Source organism: Carassius auratus, unplaced genomic scaffold, assembly GCF_003368295.1.
Source record: "Carassius auratus strain Wakin unplaced genomic scaffold, ASM336829v1 scaf_tig00215716, whole genome shotgun sequence".
Classification (NCBI taxonomy): domain Eukaryota; kingdom Metazoa; phylum Chordata; class Actinopteri; order Cypriniformes; family Cyprinidae; genus Carassius; species Carassius auratus.
In genome coordinates, this window is record NW_020528210.1 from 1,225 (window position 1) to 20,385 (window position 19,161).

At 34.5% G+C, this 19,161-nt stretch overlaps 1 protein-coding gene across 1 annotated transcript; it reads right to left on the minus strand.

The window, feature by feature from the left end:
- Window positions 1-480: 480 nt before the first annotated feature.
- On the minus strand, window positions 481-17,847 carry LOC113095407 (uncharacterized). Its single transcript, XM_026260924.1, has 5 exons — window positions 17,787-17,847; window positions 17,599-17,710; window positions 15,731-15,857; window positions 13,544-13,707; window positions 481-1,242 (listed from the first exon to the last, which is right to left on the minus strand). The coding sequence occupies exons 1-5, from the start codon at window positions 17,845-17,847 to the stop codon at window positions 963-965; spliced, it is 744 nt and encodes a 247-aa protein (XP_026116709.1). The 3' UTR covers window positions 481-962.
- Between the last annotated feature and the right edge of the window lie 1,314 nt (window positions 17,848-19,161).

Below are 19,161 nucleotides of genomic sequence, written 5' to 3' on the forward strand. Positions count from 1 at the left end.
AACAAACAAACATTTATGGAAATACAATAATATTGTTGATTATCAAACTTCTGTCTGACAGACCGAAGATGAAACTGCAAATTTACTCCGGAATGGCACAATTCCCTGTGAGCAAAAAGTGTCAGTATCTAATTGCAATTGCAGGCTTCTATTGGATCCTTAATTTGAACATGGACTGACATGAGTTAGTCTTTTTTAGCTACGGTCCAAACCAATGGTTGTGTGAATCCAATTGAGCGGAGATGACGGAACTCATTATACAAAACATTCTGGATAGAATTTGGATGAAATCTGGCTCCAAGGCTGGCTTTTGTAAAACAAATTTCTCCACCGAAACCTCTATGTCTGCTTAAATTGGATAAGATGGGAGGAGGAGGGAAACAACATTGATCTGACAGTATTTTACTTTGAATTTAATTTGGTGTCTCTTTATACTGTTTCATATATATATAGAGACACACACACACACACACACACACACACACACACACACACACATATACACTCACGAAACTAAGTCATACAGTTACTTTTTATACACTAACATACATGTATCACTTTGGAACTAATAACCTTAAAAACATACATGATTACTGGTTTTCACAATCTAAGATAATAAATACATATTATTAAAGGTAAACTTTATATGCAGTGCTATCTTGCAATATCAAGTGTTTACTTTCGAGTTTCAGCAGAAGACCACTTGTACAGCAGAGTACTTTTGTCAGCAAGCTACCAGCCTCTAGTTTAGAATAAGAGCGATTCGTAAACCAACCCAATGCATTAACCAAAGCATGAGCTCATCACGCCATTAGGATTATGCAATGCGTATTCAAATAGTTTATATCAGGGAGCACAGGTAAAGGGACTAGTAAATGTTCTGCAGGTGTGCATGTCTTATTTAGTTTCTTGGACTAAATACTAAATGTTTTGGTTTAACAGAACAGACAAACAAAAGAGGCCTAATGTAAGTAGCCATTACTGATGTCAATGCCATTACACTGTCCAGCCTCGATTGTCAGAGTCTCCAGGGCGTCCTGTTTCAAGCAGTGAGGAACGAGATGAGACTTCCTGTCATTACACCGCCTCCCGTTCCTACAGATTTCTGCATCTTCTTCATCCTCTTCCTCACTGGATGTGTTACCGTTCACCTCCATGTCTAGTTCGTTGGCACCAAATGGGTCACTGCAGGATGAATATTCAATCTCCTCCGTGCAGGGTGGTTCATCGTCCTCGAAACAACTGAGGAAGCAATCACAATGTTGTTATCATTAAGCCAATTAAAACAAACAATTAAAACATTTTCTTCATTTTAAGCTATCATTACTGGTACATACATATTATAGGATTACAATATTAGATAAAAAAAAACTAATTCAATTAGAAAAAAATAAATTAGACATAAAAAAGAAATATAACTAAAACCACTATTTTACTAAATCAATTAAAACACAAAAGTACATAAATTACTAAAAATCTATAAAGTGCCAACTAAAAATATAAATGTTAAATAAGAAACCACATGAAATTACTAATATAAATAATCAATAATAATAATAATAATAATAATAATAATAATAATAATAATATAATTCACAATCTTAAACAATACTAATAAATAAAATTACTAAAATACTGCAGCAATGCATTTGGAAAAAATAAATAAATAATAGTTCAATGAAGTGCTCTGTCTTCACTTCATCACAGAGGAGTGAATTAATTTTAAAGGAAATGCATCTGCTCTGTCTTCTCACTGCTGGATCCGCCGAAGGATACTGTGACCTTGAGTCTGGTGAGCGTTTTGATTGACAGTAAACATAAAGCCAGTCACACTAATCAGATCAAAACCCACAGGGATCCATGGAGAACGTGGATGTGACGAGCAATCCGATTCGCCCCTCCTCACCACTGGTGTGTGTGTGTGTGTGCACATATGAGTCTGTTTATCATTTTCTCTGCCCTCGGGTGAAAATTAAAGGAAAAACATAACATCTGCTGTGCCACAATGTGAAGAGGCAACATTGTATTTTTTCCCACTTCATTATATGGGAAAGATGAGATGACACTCTGGTTGAGAGACAGAGCATGTGGGAGCAGTCTCATGAGACGCAGGAGACACGTCCCTTTCACAAACAAATCACGTCCTCTTGACTCGCAAAATGAACCAATTTGTTATGCGGTTGTCAATGCGGCAACAGGTGTGAGTTACTCGTCTATTCTTCTGGCTGTTACTGGGTGTCCAAATTCAGTGCGGGACACATAACAAGCAGGGATTTTAGCGTCTGTTTTGTGGTCAGAGCACCTGTTGATTGTAAGGGGAGGTGATTTGCATATATAGACCACGTGACGTAGGTAAATGCAGATTTTTGAGGACTTGAACTGGTCTTTTAAAAGGATGAGAAACAGAACAGGTGTTCCTAATAATCCTTTAGTTGAGTGTATATATATATATATATATATATATATATATATATATATATATATATATATATATATATATACATATATATATATATATATATATATATATATATATATATGTACAAGGAACAGGTGAAAAGGAAAAATACATCTCTTATGGCAACATTTGATGATACTTTACTTGTGAATGAAAGACACCATAAAAACCATTGACCTCTCTTTTAACTTTATAATGTTTTTGTGAATAATCATTTGTTTCATTTTAAATTCATTCTGCACCAGTGAACCACAGATGTGTGTACTGAGCCTGACATTCATTATATACTTGGCAGAAAAACACAAAACACATCAGAGCCAAATTTGAAATATGTTCGGATAAAATTATAAAAAGGCAAAAAAGTTAATAAAATAATATTCATTAGAAAATTATAGTCAATTTCAATCTAAACAAGTTTTATAGTCTACTTATTACTAGCAATTATTTGATGTTCAAAATATTTGGAAACCGTTTTCCACTAAGATCATGTGAGATGCATCATGATACTGCAGGAAGGACAACATCAATATCAACTTCCAAAGAGTTATTGCATGCATGCATCAATAACGTTTTAATGTCAGAACAGAATAAACTTCTAACGATCAGTTTTAAGGAAACAGGGCACCTTCATCTGTTTACGCAACACCACCATGACCGACAGTACTGTTTGTAGCTGCTCAACAATGATGCAGGTTTCTGACTTGATGAGCTTCATTCTCTGAAAGCAAAGACTTTGTGTACTTGTGCAGAGTTGCTTTCAATTACTTTAAGTGGCCTCTGAGAGCGTGAGCCGTTCATTTCTGTGCCACCTGGCCAAAGGGAGTCCATGCATCTTTGTGCCAGTCAGCAGGTTGAGTCATAAAACACAACATCACACATCTTGAAAGATCATGAGACGAAACAGAATGTGAGATACATATAGGAGAGACTGGAGCTAGTTGTCACACTCAATGTTTATTAGGGAAGGTGCATTCAATTTCTGTAGGAAGACATCAACTTCCATAGTATTATTTTTTTTTTACCATGCTATGGAATGTAATGGCTTACCGTCAACTGATTGACAACTTGAGGTTGAGTAAATAGTCACAATTTTAATTTCAGGGTAAACTATCCCTTTAATGTCCATTAAAAATGGACCAGTGTCCACTGGTGTTATTTTAGAATGATGTATATTTTAGTAGTATTTATCATTATTTTGTATTAGTTTTTATTTATTCATTATTATTTTTTTAATTTGAATTTCAATATGTGACAACTATCCCGCTCTCCAAGAACAAAAACAGAAAGAAAGAAAGAATGAAATCTATAATTCAGTTCCCTAAATTCAGTGGTGTCTCAGGAGAAGCTGAGTGTGGCTAATTTGCTGCAGGTTTCCAGAACACAGTCACCTGCCATTTCAATTACGCCAAGATCACTTGTAATTCAGTGTATGGATGGAAGACAATCGATGACTATCAGGAGGATTATGTTGCTGTGGCTGGAGACTGAACACAGGCACTCTGGGGGATATATAAACAGACAGTCGCAGGGTTTGCGGTTGACCACTCCACATAGTCGTGAAAGGGAATCTTATTAGCTATAGCACTTGCTCCTATAAAAGCTTCCGGTGTCTACCAGCAGGGGCTAACTAGAGCATGCTAAACAGCCAGACATGCGTTGATTTCTCTATCGCCAGAAGCAGAAAAGGAGACCAAACAAGGGTTTTCTTGCTCTGTAGAAATAACATATTGGATATACTGTGATCATAATTAACAAACATTACAAAGCTCCAAAAAAGACACCCACACCAATTATGAAAACAAAGCTGAAATAAAAAATGATATTCAGAAATCACCATTGTTATGATCCGAAAAAATATTGATTCTTACCGTATGTCCCCCATATTTATATATCAAAACTTATTCAATAGTCAGCATCATTCTGATGCATCAGAACTTATTTCATACACAAAGATAGCCTTAAATATAAATATATAAATACATATTACAAATATTATATATATATATATATATATATATATATATATATATATATATATATATATATATATATATATATATATATATATATATATATATATATATATATATATATATATATATGTGTGTGTGTGTGTGTGTGTGTGTAAAAGTCTTAAACACAATTAATATAATATAATATAATATAATATAATATAATATAATATAATATAATATAATATAATATAATATAATATAATATGTTAAGTAAAAAAAATGTTGAATGCACTATAAGTTGCTTTGGATAAAAGCGTCTGCTAAATGAACCGATTAATTTAATTTAATTTAATTTAATTTATTTAATTTAATTTAATTTAATTTAATTTTATTTTATTTTATTTTATTTTTTTATTTAATTCAATTTAATTTAATTTAATTAATTTAATTTAATTTAAAATGTAAAATTCTTAATTTCACAACTAGTAGATTAAAATGGAAATTAAAGTAAAAATTTAAAGTAGCAAGATACTTTAACATTATAAATGAAGGGGGGAGGGGGGTTCACAAAATGTTGTATGATATATGGTGATCATTACAGTGTGAAGCTCTTTAACTGCTATTTTGAACCATTTAGGGTGTGATGTCAAACCCACTATTTTCTTCATGACTGTCGCTTTATATATAATTATATTTTATATACAGTATATCACGCCATAAATTCAACATGACTGACAGTAATGTTGATGAGCCAAATATGTCTGCATCAGTTTAATCTTCTATTGCAAAATACAGATCTGTAAGTCTCTTAAAATACAACATTATCAAAAACAAGAATTTTTATAATTCTTTTCTTGGGTAATAAAAAAGCTTACAATATATAGAACCTTTCCACTGTTTGACTTGTCAAGCATTTGTTTGATGTAAGATATATAATAACAAAAAGTTCTGCCCTAATTTACTTCCCTCCTCCAGTGTGTGTTTACCCAGCAGAAATAACACCCGTCTTCTGTTTTGCTGTAGTTTTGATGGTTCAGAGACTTAAATATCTGAATTGTGCTATTATCAACTCCAAATGCTGGGAGTAGTTTCTTAGATGTGGGAAGCAGCTCGACAAATCCACTATTTTGGTTTAATGATCTACAGAAATCTCTGTGGGGCTCTGCTAAATTGGTACACGTGCTTATGAAACACTAGCACATTCTCCATTTGTCATCTCGCCAGCGCCAGCAGAAAGAGTTTGAATTCCACTTTGGGTAGCTGCTAATAAATATATCATTCATTCAAGTATTATGCAAATATTTACAAGGCCTGTGCCACATCTCGATGAATATAAGAACAGAAATGAGGCAAAGACTTTTTTTTTTTTTTTCTGTGGTACACAAAACAAACCGACCCTGCAATCTACATACACACTGTAAATGCAGACAATTGATTGCATTATTATTCCGACAGGCGGTATATGGCTGCTGAGAGGATGATTTCAAAACAAGCATTTGATTTTTTTGGGGGGGTGCAAAAAGCAGCACAATGCTTATTATCATTAACCTGTCTAGATTCACTGGGTTATACATATTCCTTAGCATTTATGCTGTTTTCAGCAGGTTTTGCAGTAACAATTCAAAGCCAATGGCAGATCTTGTCAAGAATGATCAACAGACAAACTGTGACTTAGATATCATTAGGAAAGCATATTTTGGTTTCCTCCTACGAAAACTCAACGGATATAAAAAATTAAATACACAGAAGAAAAAATATGGACAAATATTTTTCAAGCTGGTATAATTTACATATTATTTACATTATTAATTTACATAAACATAAGTTTCTTATGTTCACCAAGGCTGTATTTCTTTGGAAATATGTACAGTAAAAATGGTAAAATTATGAAATATGATTACAGGTTGAAATAGCTATTTTGTATTTTAACATATTTTAAACTGTAATTTATTCTTGTGATAGCAATGCTAATTTACAAAAGCTATTAATTCTGCAGTGTCAAACGATCCTTCAGAAATCATTATAATATTCTGATTAGTAGTAGTAATAGTAGTAGTAGTAGTATTAATGTTGAAAACAGCACTGTTTATGTGTATGTTTGTGGAAACCATGAAATACAAGTTTTTTCCCAGGATTTATTGATGTACAAAATTCTAAAGAACATTGTCAATCCTAATTTTTTTTTTTTGGTTCTGTAATTCAACCACCAAATATTTTATTTACACAAGTTATTTGCTCATATAGTCTCCCATGGTTTGTCTATTGTGTTTGTACAAGAGCAGTAAAACCTTGTCAGTTTTGTAATTGTATGCAGTCTCAATCAAATTATTAAATCGACAGATTCCAGTGCAATTAGAATCAACAATCAAAACACAATGGAAATGTGAGAGACGAGGGCCACTCCTCCCTTCATCACCTCCTGACTAAAAACAATCCACGGGTCACTAGAATTTTCCCCATGCAGTTTTGATAAAGTGTCTTAGCAGCTTGAATTTTAAGAGCCTAATTTATCAGTGAGGGAAAGAGACAAAAAAAAAAAAAATCATTTGCAACTGGAAAATATATTTTTCACATTTCTGCCGTATTCAAATCAAAAAGCATAAGCAATGAAACAACCAGCCAGCTCATTCAAACATGAAGCTGCTTTTCTGACACAAGCCGAAGATGCATTCAAATCACTATTTTCATGCATGTCGCTTTGTGCCATAAAGCTGATTTGACCAATTTCGGTTTCAGTAAGTACAGATCCAGACACCAGATCCAATAGAGCAGCTTTGGGATGTGATGGAACGGGACATTCGCAACATGGATGTGCAGCTGGCAAATCTGCAGCAACTGCGTGATGCGATCATGTCAATATTTGATACTTGCTGAACTTTATCATAATAATGATGTGCATTATTATGCGCATTATGTGCAAGTTTGTCTTGTCATTGTGACAAAAATAGACACCCCTGTCAGTCACTAAATTAAACTAATCTCATCTATTATAATGCAGTTTAGAAAGAGTATGAAGAGGCAGTAAGATGATTCATGTTGATGACATCGCTGCTATTTTTTACTAATAAATAACGTATTTATTAAACTTTTTTTTAAATTTACTAATAAATAACATGATATTTCAATAAATTTGCTACAATATACACACATACAAAGTTTAAATAAATACATTATTTTAATATTTAATCATTTAATGTTTAAAATATAATATTTGAAAGGTATTATTATTATTATTATTATTATTATTATTATTATTATTATTATTATAATAAATATTATTATTATATAAAAAAAATTTGCCATTTGCAAACAACAGGTTTTGGCATGCATTCATTTAAATAAAATGCACCATGAACCTTTTAGCCTTAACAAAATGTCTAGCTCCTCAAAAAAATTCTAGTCCAAAGTTCCAGAAATAATTTAATTTGCAGATTAGAAGGGCAAGCTGCGTGCCGCATGTTGGTCGAGGGAGTGTGCATGTCTGCGTGACAGCAGGGGACAGCGATTCAATCAGCTCTCTCCTGGGAGACGTCCATCGCTGCACAAGGATACACAGCTCTTGTTTACAGAGTGTGCTCTCACAAACTATTACAGACACCTCATAAGTGATCTGCCAGCAAATATCTCCTAGAAGGCATTAAAATCAACGCCACTCAAAAGCTGTTTGCAGCCCACTTTTCAAGCTCTTATCTTCCTCACTTTCCTCTGCCTCTGTATCTGAATGCATGCTAGTAAAAGATGTGTAGAGGTAGTTTCATTTTACAGCACAACCTGCTATCAGCCCTGTCCATGCCGGGAAAGTTACACAGGGAACAGCAGCTCTGAATTTTAAGTATGCTTATAATGATTCTTTAGGAGAGTCTGTCCAATTGTTCATTAATAATTAAACGTGCAACTGAACAACTGAACAATATGGAGTTCTGGAAAACCTTCAGAGGTACAGAACAATTAGTGCAGCTTCCCCATGGTCGATCGTTAAGTGATTTTGGTGGAATATTTAGAAATTAATTCTGATGATGCCAGATTTATCACATAAATGTAGAATTAGATTAAATTAAGTAAGAAATGTTGCTGCCTTTAGAGCTATAAAGAACCACTTTCATGTTTTCGAATAAAGAGTTATCACAGATTACAAGTACCACAAGGCTCAGTACTAGGACCATTGCTTTTCACGCTTTACATGCTACCCTTGGGAGATTCTATAAGGAAACATGGTGTTAGCTTTCATTGTTATGCTGGTGAGACTCAGCTCTATAATTCTTTGTGGCCATATGAAACATACCAATTCCCAAAACTAACAGAATTAATGTAGAAAATTGGATGATTAGTAATTTCCTACTTCTAAATTCAAAATAAGGTGTTCATTATTTAATAAACAAACTCCAGCTGGTTCAAAATGCTGCAGCTAAAGTTCTTACCAGAACTAGGAACCGTGATCATATTATCCCGGTTGTGTGCCGGCTCCCTTTTGAACATCATTTACATTTTAAAATCTTGCTAATTACTGAACCCCTGAATGGTTTAGCTCCCAAGTACTTGAACGAGTTCTTATCACATTATAGTCCTCAAAACTCTGGCCATTAATCCTAGAATATCAAAATCAACTGCGGGTGCCAGATCCTTTTCTTATTTAGCTCCCAAACTCTGGAAAAATATACCTATTTGTTCAGGAGGCAGACAGAATTCGTCAGTTTAAATCTAGATTAAAGACCCATCTCTTTAATCTGGCATACACAACACACTATCACATTTCTATAATTCAGATCTGTTAAAGGATTGTAAGGCTGCATTGATTAGGTCAACCAGAACTAGACCACATGGTCACCCAGATCCAGTCCATATCCAGCCCAGATGTTGGACCTCTATAGTCCTTAATGTCAGTGGAGATCATGTCAACTATATGAGACCTTGTCAACTAGACAGTCGTCAGCACAAGACCACAAGGAGGCTATAGAAGAACTGGCCCCCCTACTGAGCCTGGTTTCTCCCAAGGCTTTTACAGATGGAGCTTTGATTCCTTGCCACTCTTGCCTTTGGCTTAGTTGAGGGCATTTAATTTTTGGCAATATTGTCAGCTTGATTAAACAGAGACTATTTATAGAGAACTGAACTGAGCTAGATGATGGCATCACTAAATCAACAATGATCTGACATTATCGACACAATTTCCCATTTAACCCTGTAAAAACTGCTTTGACACAGTCCGTATTGTATAAAGCACTATATAAATAAAGTGACTTGACTTTTGTGAGTCTGCAGTCACAAATAGATGAAGGCTTTGCTTTCTTGATAAATAAAATGACAAAAAGTGTAGTACAATAAATTTAACATTAATCTAGCATGTATATAATAAATTATTATATAATGAAAAGTACGCAGTTAACAAACTCTTACTAAACTATATGTAAAAAAAATTATAATATTGGTCTCTGGAATAATGTAATGCATATTTATGTGTGTGTGTGTGTGTGTGTCTGTTATACAAATTGATCATCAATATAATTGCACATATTAACTATATAGAACAAGAATTATCATTGACCAAATAATTACTTCATAGGAATTATACTTGACCAAACAATTATTAAAAGTTGTAAGAATTATTATTGAGAATTAATGAATGAATGAATGAATGTAGAAATGAATGAATGAATAACGGTGATGATTCTAAATTTGTAAGGTCCTTGTTTACAAAGATTTTGGGCAGTTTAACAACAACAACAACAACAACAACAACAAATATTTTCCTGAACATACTGTAGGCTATTATCAACAAACAGCTCAATGACACTGCTTAGGCTCATTGAAAATTTGAGAGTACAAGGAGCAATCTGCACACAATAAATGTTAAAACTGGTTGTAATAAGTTAATAATATCTAATATATAAATTAAAAAAAACATGCTCTCCCTCAGACAAATAAAAGGATGAAGACTGCCTTGGAAACCAGTGTAATGAATGCAAGAGTCTTTTCTCTCTAAAGACTTCTTAAATGGTCTAAATAAATTGAAATGAAGCAATCTGGCAGGTTCAACCTTCCTCAGTTTCCTGAAGGGCGACCGTCATTTCAGAGTGGATTAACAAGTTAATGTAGTTTGTGGTAACTTTTGATGGAATAAGTTTCACAAGTCGGCTCAATTCTCTTTGTTGGAATAGCTGGAGGTGCTGGATGAATCTGAGAACAATTGCAAACGGATGAAACGGACCAACTGGCATGTAAATTTGGTTGGAATTGTTGAGGAAATTTTTAGAATTATAATAATCAACTGCAGTTCTTCTTATTTAGCATTATGTGTTGACGCTCTTGCCAGTTTGTATGTTTGTTTACACTTCTAAAGATCTCCTTTGTGTCTCACAATCCAATATGTTCCTTGGTTTACTAAGCTTTCAGCTTCAAGACTTTGGCGAACCGTTCTGATGTGAGGGATGAAAAGAAATCGAGCTCCGGAGGAATTATAGAATTACCGCAGGGACTCATTTCCAAACTGCGTAATGAAAGAATCCAACAAATGTGTCAAGCTGTAATGTAAGATGTCATGAAAGGTGTGGAGTTTTAAGAGAGCTTGTTATCTTCTGAAGGGTCCGGCATCTAAAGCTGCATTTGGCCATCGTTAGTTTCAATAGATAAGAAAACACTTGCTGTTAAGTGACGTCACTAGAAAGCGTTTCTAAAGAGACTAAAATTGGGGTCAGATGATTTTTTTTTGTAACTTTTCATTCCTACATATGGCCTTTGAGAGAAGCCCATCATGGAAACTATTGAAAAAAGTCATGCTTTATTATTACAAAATCAATTCTGTGGTCTTTTAGGGCAAAAAAGATGAACTTTTGACACAAAAGATGGGACAGACCTCAATATGAAGCAAGCCGGAGTTTTCCTGTGAGCCGTTGAGCTTTATTTGACATCTAGCTGGTATTGAGCGTTCTGTCAGCTACTTTTCATTCGGAAGTGCATAACCAAAAGTGTAGGGCAGGAAAATAGCATCCATATGAATGTGAATTTGCTTCCCTCACAAAGAAGCCACAAACAAAAAAGGGCTTCCTGTCAGCTCCTGAAGTGCTCGCTTCTCTTTTGTGTCTGGGGGTTGAGGTGAATTAACCGTCCGCATGACTTGAGATGATTTTGGATGCGTGGCGTCAGTACAGCCGGCTGTCCTGGACTGACTCACATAAAGCACAATGAAAGCAGCATGGAGAATAGAGCAGAGGAGAGTGAGGCGGTGCATAATACGCCGCTGGACACTTATTTTGAGTGGAAAGTGATATCCATCTGTTGACATCTGCTGTGTTGGCTGTCAAAAGAAACTGATCAAATCGCTACAGATCTTAAAGCAGAAAAGACGTCTTTAATAGAGACACTTTCTCTCTCTCCTTCACACACATACACTTACAAATGGATTTCCCATTGATATGTATCTATCTATAGTATCTACTAAAAAACAAAAACAAACAGCAATATCGTATAGATAAATCATGGAACCCAAATTTGACACGATTCGTCAAATGTTGAAGTTATTTCAATTCAAATATGTTGTTCTTGGTTCGTCTTACATGTTTATTACTCAATGAAAGTCTACATTCTACATAAATCAGACAAGGCTCGTAAACAGCATTCTGCAGTTGCGCATAATTCAGTTACGCAATACTCTTGGGTAAGGCCAGTCAAGTTTACCGTTTTCTCCTCAGTGATTTAAAGAAGAAGGGGTAACAATAGAAACGTTGTGAAATCCTGGAGAAGAGAGAGGGGTGGGATAATCTCCTCAGAACACTGAGCGCTCTGTGTGGACAAGATGTAACAATTCAAAACGCACACAAAGGGGATTTAATTGAACTTCGCAGAAATCAATAGCTCAGCTTTGGTCCATTTCATTCCATGACAGAGATCAAGACTCTAAGTGAATTTTAACTTGAGGATGCTTGGGAATGGAGAAAAGGGAGGGGGAGAGAAAGAGTGTGTGTGGAGAAGAAAGGAGTTGGAGAGACGAAAGGAAAACAGAGAAAGTGGCAGTGCTCCCAGGAAACCCCTTTAGTGGTAAATTGAAAACTTGAAAGGCAGCTGATGCACTCTGAATGAATCTCTGTCCATGTCCCTCAGCTCCAGATCATATTTAAAAAGCCAAAATAAAATGGCTGCCTCCCTTGGCTACAGAAACTCTACAATATGCGACATCTGCATTAACGTCTAATGTGCCGTTTTATTTACCCAAAACCAAATCATCAAATTTGTATTAACATTTACTCTCCTGAAGTCGCTAACCTAGTACACCTTCCTACAAATTTCTGCAATTAATTCAGCTCCAGACAACCTCATTTAGTCCATCTACAGCCTTGCATTTATGTATTTTTAGTTTTTACAAACTTTTAATAATCTTAAACTCTTTAGTCTCCCATTGATTTACACTGACGCTCTACTGACATTCATTTAAAAGTAGACATTGTTAAAAAAAAAATATACAATAATAAAAATAAAAAAGCAACTTAGTCAACATAAAATGTAAAAAAAAAAAAAAATCTAAACAATGACATAATGTATACAGTAAAAGCAATATATAAAATAACTGTTCCATTGAGATGAACGGCAATACTAAAGCATTGCTTCCTCCAGTTATTGTAGACCTTCATAGGTTTTTATTCGAAAATCTGGCTCTAATAATTATAGAAAGTGAACCATAATTGCACAACCTCCATCAACTTTCCAAATGATAATTTCAACAAAACCTTGCTATTCCTTGGCTGCTGTGGGCTTATTCTTTCAGGAAATGTACATCTAGCTTTAATTTTCATTCTGCTCCACTGAAGCAGAAACGTTATCATAATATAGTTACAGACAATTATAGTTATCAAATATAAATCCCACAAGGCCAGCTGAATGTGCACATTATAGTAAAAAGTGTATGGTAGCATGCTATTTTTTAATGTTTTACTTAATAAAAAGGAGCAGAAAAATGATTCAAATATCCTTTGTTTTTAAAATTTTAAAATCTGAAGCAAACACAGTATAGAGGAGCAATGTTTTAAAGTATTGCCTTTAAACCTTTGCTTTAAACTATATATATTTATAGTGGTCTCTTTTGATGAGTTTTCAAGTCCTAGATGTGTCTGTGGTCAAAAAACATTCATTTAAAACTCACTTATTGGATTTGTGGTTGAGTAGCCTGTCGTCCACGTCTAACAGGGCATATGTGTGGTGAATCAGATGGCTGTTATAATGGATGGTATTACTCCTGAGGGTGAGAAGACTCTGGCTGAACTTCATTCCCATCTCCTCCAGCTCCCGCGTCCCTGTCTGTAACCCCTGCGAGGTGAAGACATTCGAGATTGACAGTTGAAATTTGGAATTGACAGACTGACTGATTGGGGCTGTCAAACTACATTTACAGACTTGTCTCTTAATTCTGGAGATGATTTGTGCAAGAAAAATATATGAATGAAACTGAATTAAATCACAAAATGACAGTAAACTACAAGTCAAGCTAATCATTAGACAATAAGTTTGATTCAAAACAAAACAAATGAAAAAAAAAGAATAATGCAACTAATAGATAATAAATAAAGCAAAAAAAAATTGCAAGCAAAAAACAAGGCAAAAACAAACACAAAAAAAAAAAAAATAAATAAATATAGCAAACAAAAGACACGACAAACAAAAAATGAAAACAAAACTCAGGACAAAAATAAAAACAAAAACACACAAAAAACTAAAATGAAATAAAAAGCTAACAAAAACACAAACCCAAAATAAAAACAGAAATTTTGCAGCCTGTTGTAGCAGTTTTAAAATTTGATAAAAGCAGCATTGAGTTAGGTCCCAAAATGAATCCACGTTGACACCACAATGTTATTGCACACTTCATGCTGTGCAAAAACTCTCCTCTCATATAATGCATTGTTCCGGAAACAACGATTAAATGGAAATCCAGACACTAATATTTTCTGCCCCTAGTAACAAACACAGCGCAGGTATTGAAACGTTCACGCTTTTCTAGGCACACAAAACCCTGCAATAACCCGAAGTCCTGACCAGTGGTTCAATGAGCTGTGGAATACTGCAGGTTAACAAAATCAATAAATCAACAGTGTCTCCATGTTTCTTCAGTGCTCCACTCACCAGTGAAACCAAAACAAAAGCTTGTGGATCATTATCCTCCTCATCCACGGCAGTATTCTTGTTTCCATCAAATTCATGTTTCAATCAAAAAAAAAACCAAAAACATCCATATGTATTTATTGTATACAATAAATGTCTGGAAATAAAGGACATTTCATAAAATATACAAGTGTCCATGGCTTTTACACGGCATGATTTCGTTTTCAGTGAGTAGTGGACATTCAATATTTTTTGGGGAAGTTGACACAGCCTACTGTACTCTAACTAAAACTAGTTTAATCTATATTTTATCATTTATTATAATTATTATGCATGCAGCTTTCATGGTTTCCAAACATTTTGGAGAATTCCATGATATTTCCATTACACTTTCCATTCACTCATAATAACTATTTAATTAAAAGTTATTTATAAATAGATTTATATCAATACTTTATGGTCCAAATGCCTCCAACAAGTCATAATTGTAAAATCTAGTAAATAAAAAGCATCTGTAGGTTCCAGCTAACACTTTCATGAATTTTCAAGGCCTAGACCATTTTTAAAATTACTTTCCTTGATGTGTGTTAATTAAAAGATACATAAACAATTCGCTGAAATGTAACATGTAAATGAAATGTAAAATGATTGGGAAGATTTTTGGTAAAAAAAAAAAAAAAAAAACAGCTAAACTTCAGTAGGATCATATGATTTCAGAATGCTTAAAAAAAAGTAAATAAAAAAGAAGTCATAAGACTCAGTAAACAAACTAATAATGACAAAAAGATTAATAAAAATTGTAAAAAAAATAAATAAATAAACAAATAAAGACACCTTGGTGCCACTGAAAAAAATATATACTGTACACACACACACACACACACACACACATACACATATATATATATATATATATATATATATATATATATATATATATATATATAGGATATATAATTAAAATATATGTACACACACACATACTGTACACACATACTGTACACACAGACATGCATCAGTGAATATATGCATCAGAGCAGTCAGTCATAAAATGAACAATCTAACAAAATGAAAATGGTTCTAATTACAAGCTGTTCCTTCCATATCATATCGATTCTCACCCAAATAAAGTCTTTAACCTTGCCTGTTTTCAACGATCATTTTACTGTCAGATCACGCCTTTCAGAACAACATACTGATTGCAGATTATTTCACCAAGAAGCAGCTGCACCTGCTCGCTCGAGCATGTTATTAGCGTGTGAATGCTGCACGCTTCTCCTGAGAACATGCTGCGGCGAATTCCCAGGAGCCCTTCATTACACTGCAACCTCAGCCTGGTGAAATTGAGCCCTGTCTCACTGCAACACAATCTCCATTAGAGACAATTCATTAAGAGCAAACCACGGCTCGCAGGGTCATGTAGAAATCAAGTGAGATAAAGGTGTCATAACTTCCCTTATTTAGTCTGCATCTTCCACCCTGAGTAATGCCGACATCCCTTCTCTCTCTCTCTCTCTCTCTCTCTCTCTCTCTCTCTCTTCCCTCATGTACGAGCCTTGACGCTGTAGATAAGTGAGTCTTGGTTGTGAACTCAGCAGGCCAGATGAGTCAGAAGGGAGTTGGCGTCAGCACTAATAACTTCCGAATCTCGCCACACTCTGGGGAAGCGGCCAAATTAATGGGAAGCTGTGTAAGTTTAGAGAATGATGGCCGAGCAACACCTACCCATACCTGACATTCTGTGATCGAGAGACACAAAAGCATACACATGTTCATTACTGCAGACTCAAACTCACTCCGTCAAGACGGCCGCAAACATCGCAGCATTGCTGTAACCTGTCAACGAAACACTAAGGTGCCAAAAGGGAGGAGAACTGCTCAGTACGAGTTCTGAATTAATTACCATAAAATTTAGTAAAAAAAAACCCACTTTTATTTTCAGACTGTTTCAGGTTTTAGTATTAACTTTTCAGACTGTTTCAGGTTTTTAAAGGGGAGGTATAATGCTATTTCATGTATTCTGACTTTTTTTACACTTATCTAAAAAAAATTGTTTCAAAAAACGAGCGAACACTCCCATCAACATGCTTCATTTGGGTTGCTTAAGTCGTCGACAGAGCTGCACAGGACTTGCTGGAGAAGGATTTGTCATTTTGTTTTTAGACCACAAAGTCAAAAATGCCCCCAAAGAAGTGTGTTTTTGATTGTGATTGAAAGATAACCTTGTTCAGCTTTTAAAAAACAAACCGCTTTAAGGGAACAGTTTGGTCTCTCAGTGGGCAGTAAGTGTGTTTGATTGTTTTTGGGAATTAGGTGAAAAATGTTTATAAGTAAATTAAATCAAATCTAATTCAGTAAAGTTTTTGTTCCCGTTTTATTTAAATAGATTTCACAGCATGCAGACAATTACTATGCAAAAGCTTTGCATGCTTTTGAGTTTTTAGCTCCGCCCACGACACGCCTCCAAGAGCTCGACAGTGTTACGCTGTGTCTCTTTTATAAATCAGAAAAAATTCAAGACTCTACAGAGATATGAATAATGCAATACTATTACTCAAGTTTACCATGAGCTTGGAAGAAACTCCCTTTAAGGATTGTGTGTCAAATATTATATATAATATTTTGCAAATATTTGCAGTTTTGCAAATAATCTATATTTATTTATTTGATAACAATTTGAATACACTTGTTACTGCCACATATGAAAATGTATGTTTAATGTGAAGTGTTCAGTTCATAGTTGGCCAAGCATTCCTGTCTGAGGTTGTGTCCTTGCATATATATATATATATATATATAATTTTTTTTTTTTTTTTTTTTTTATCAGACCCAATTAACTTGTTGATCACATAAAGTAATCAAGTAAGTTTTTCAAGCAGTTAACACGAATGTGAAGCACTGATATAACTGCTGGGGCATTAAAGCACTACAAATGAAACAAAAAATATGACTAACATAACAGATGACTCCCTAACACAGACAAATACACACAGTTTGCATGCTCCAGTGTGCAAATTAACCAATCTAAATCACTGTGATCCTATATTCTATTTCTGTGTGACAGGGAGAGGGAAAAAATAAAAAGAGCCACTCACTCACTTATGCAGTAAAGCGTTTCGGTCGGCGGGGGCAAATTTCTTGTTTATTGGAGTGACAGTTTTTCCCTTTGATAAGGCCAGAGTTGAGGAGAGCCAAGCGGGCAGCAGGAAGACTGCCAAAACCGCACACAGGCATAGCAGCTATTCATGCCCTTTCAGAGGGCCCAAGCCATTAGAGAGGTAAATTACCCCTCCTGATAGCTCTTATTAACTCTAAGCTAATCTCAGTGGCATACGGCTTGATCACCATGGCTCTGTGCCACTGAATAGACTGGTATCAATCACAGAAAATGGCCATATGGCAGCACATTATTATTATTATTATTTATTTTTCTATTTTTATTATTGTTACTATTATTACTGCAGCATTATTGTTGTATGGATGAAGGCATGGGATGTGAAAAAAATTCTATATATAATTTTTATGGACTCACACCATGGACAATAACTATAATGACAACTTTATTAGCGAGCACATTAACGCACAATAATTTTCTGTTTACAGTGTGCTGCCGTCATGTTGTCTGTCACTTTAAACGCACAAGCTCTTTCAAGTCTCCTCTGATTGGCTGTCAATGTTTGTATCATTCATCAGCTGGAAAACAGCAACAGTATTTTTTTCTCTGTGTCATGTTGTTATTGCTACTATATGGTGAGGAAGGCCATATTTCATAGAATTAGAATGATTTATAAAACATAGTTATGATGGGTGTGAATGAGCTTTAGGCCTACAATAACAGTTTATATTTTGAATGGTCGAGTCAGATTTGGTGGGAAATATCAGGTTTACAACATTCATACTTGACAGTTTACATCATCCATAAGTATAGAAAAGAAGATCCAGCTATTATGGTGGCGGATATGCTAATATTTTGATCAGATTAAATATTTTTCACATAGCCTAAATGGAGATCACAGGCAACCTTATACCTCAACTCCATAAAAAACGTTTTTCTTTTAACCACAGATGGTGACAGAAAAGCTGAAGCACTGTTGTGCAAATAGCTTTACTCTTAAAAATAACGTTTTTAAAACAGGGTTTTCACAGTGAATGCCATAGAATAACCATCTTTATTTTGCCAAATAAGCTTTTAATAAACATTAACCCTGTTTTTCTTTGTATGAAGAATATTTTAAAGTGGCCCTATAATATTTCCTTTCATGCAGTGTCTCAGATAAAAACAAATCAATTGAGAAACACTGGAAAAAGAAGTGATCTCAAAGGCATATTGTGAGTTTTTTGACCTTGCATGCATGTAAACCTATTGTAGGAGGCTCCCAACACAATATTAGGAACCTTAAAACTGACATAATAGGGTTTAAACGGTTGTAACTTGTTATTGAGGTGCATTATAGGATCGAATGAATGCACTCAAAAAGAGAACTCAACACCCATAATGGTTTTCAGAAACCACTACAAATCGCTGTCCATTCAAGAAGCACACTATATAAGGCTATTGGAGGTGATTTTAGCCCTGGACAGAATAAGAAAAAGTGGACCAGAACACATGGGTCTTGAAGTAAAAAATATGTCAAAAAAAAAAAAAAAAGATCTCAGACTCAT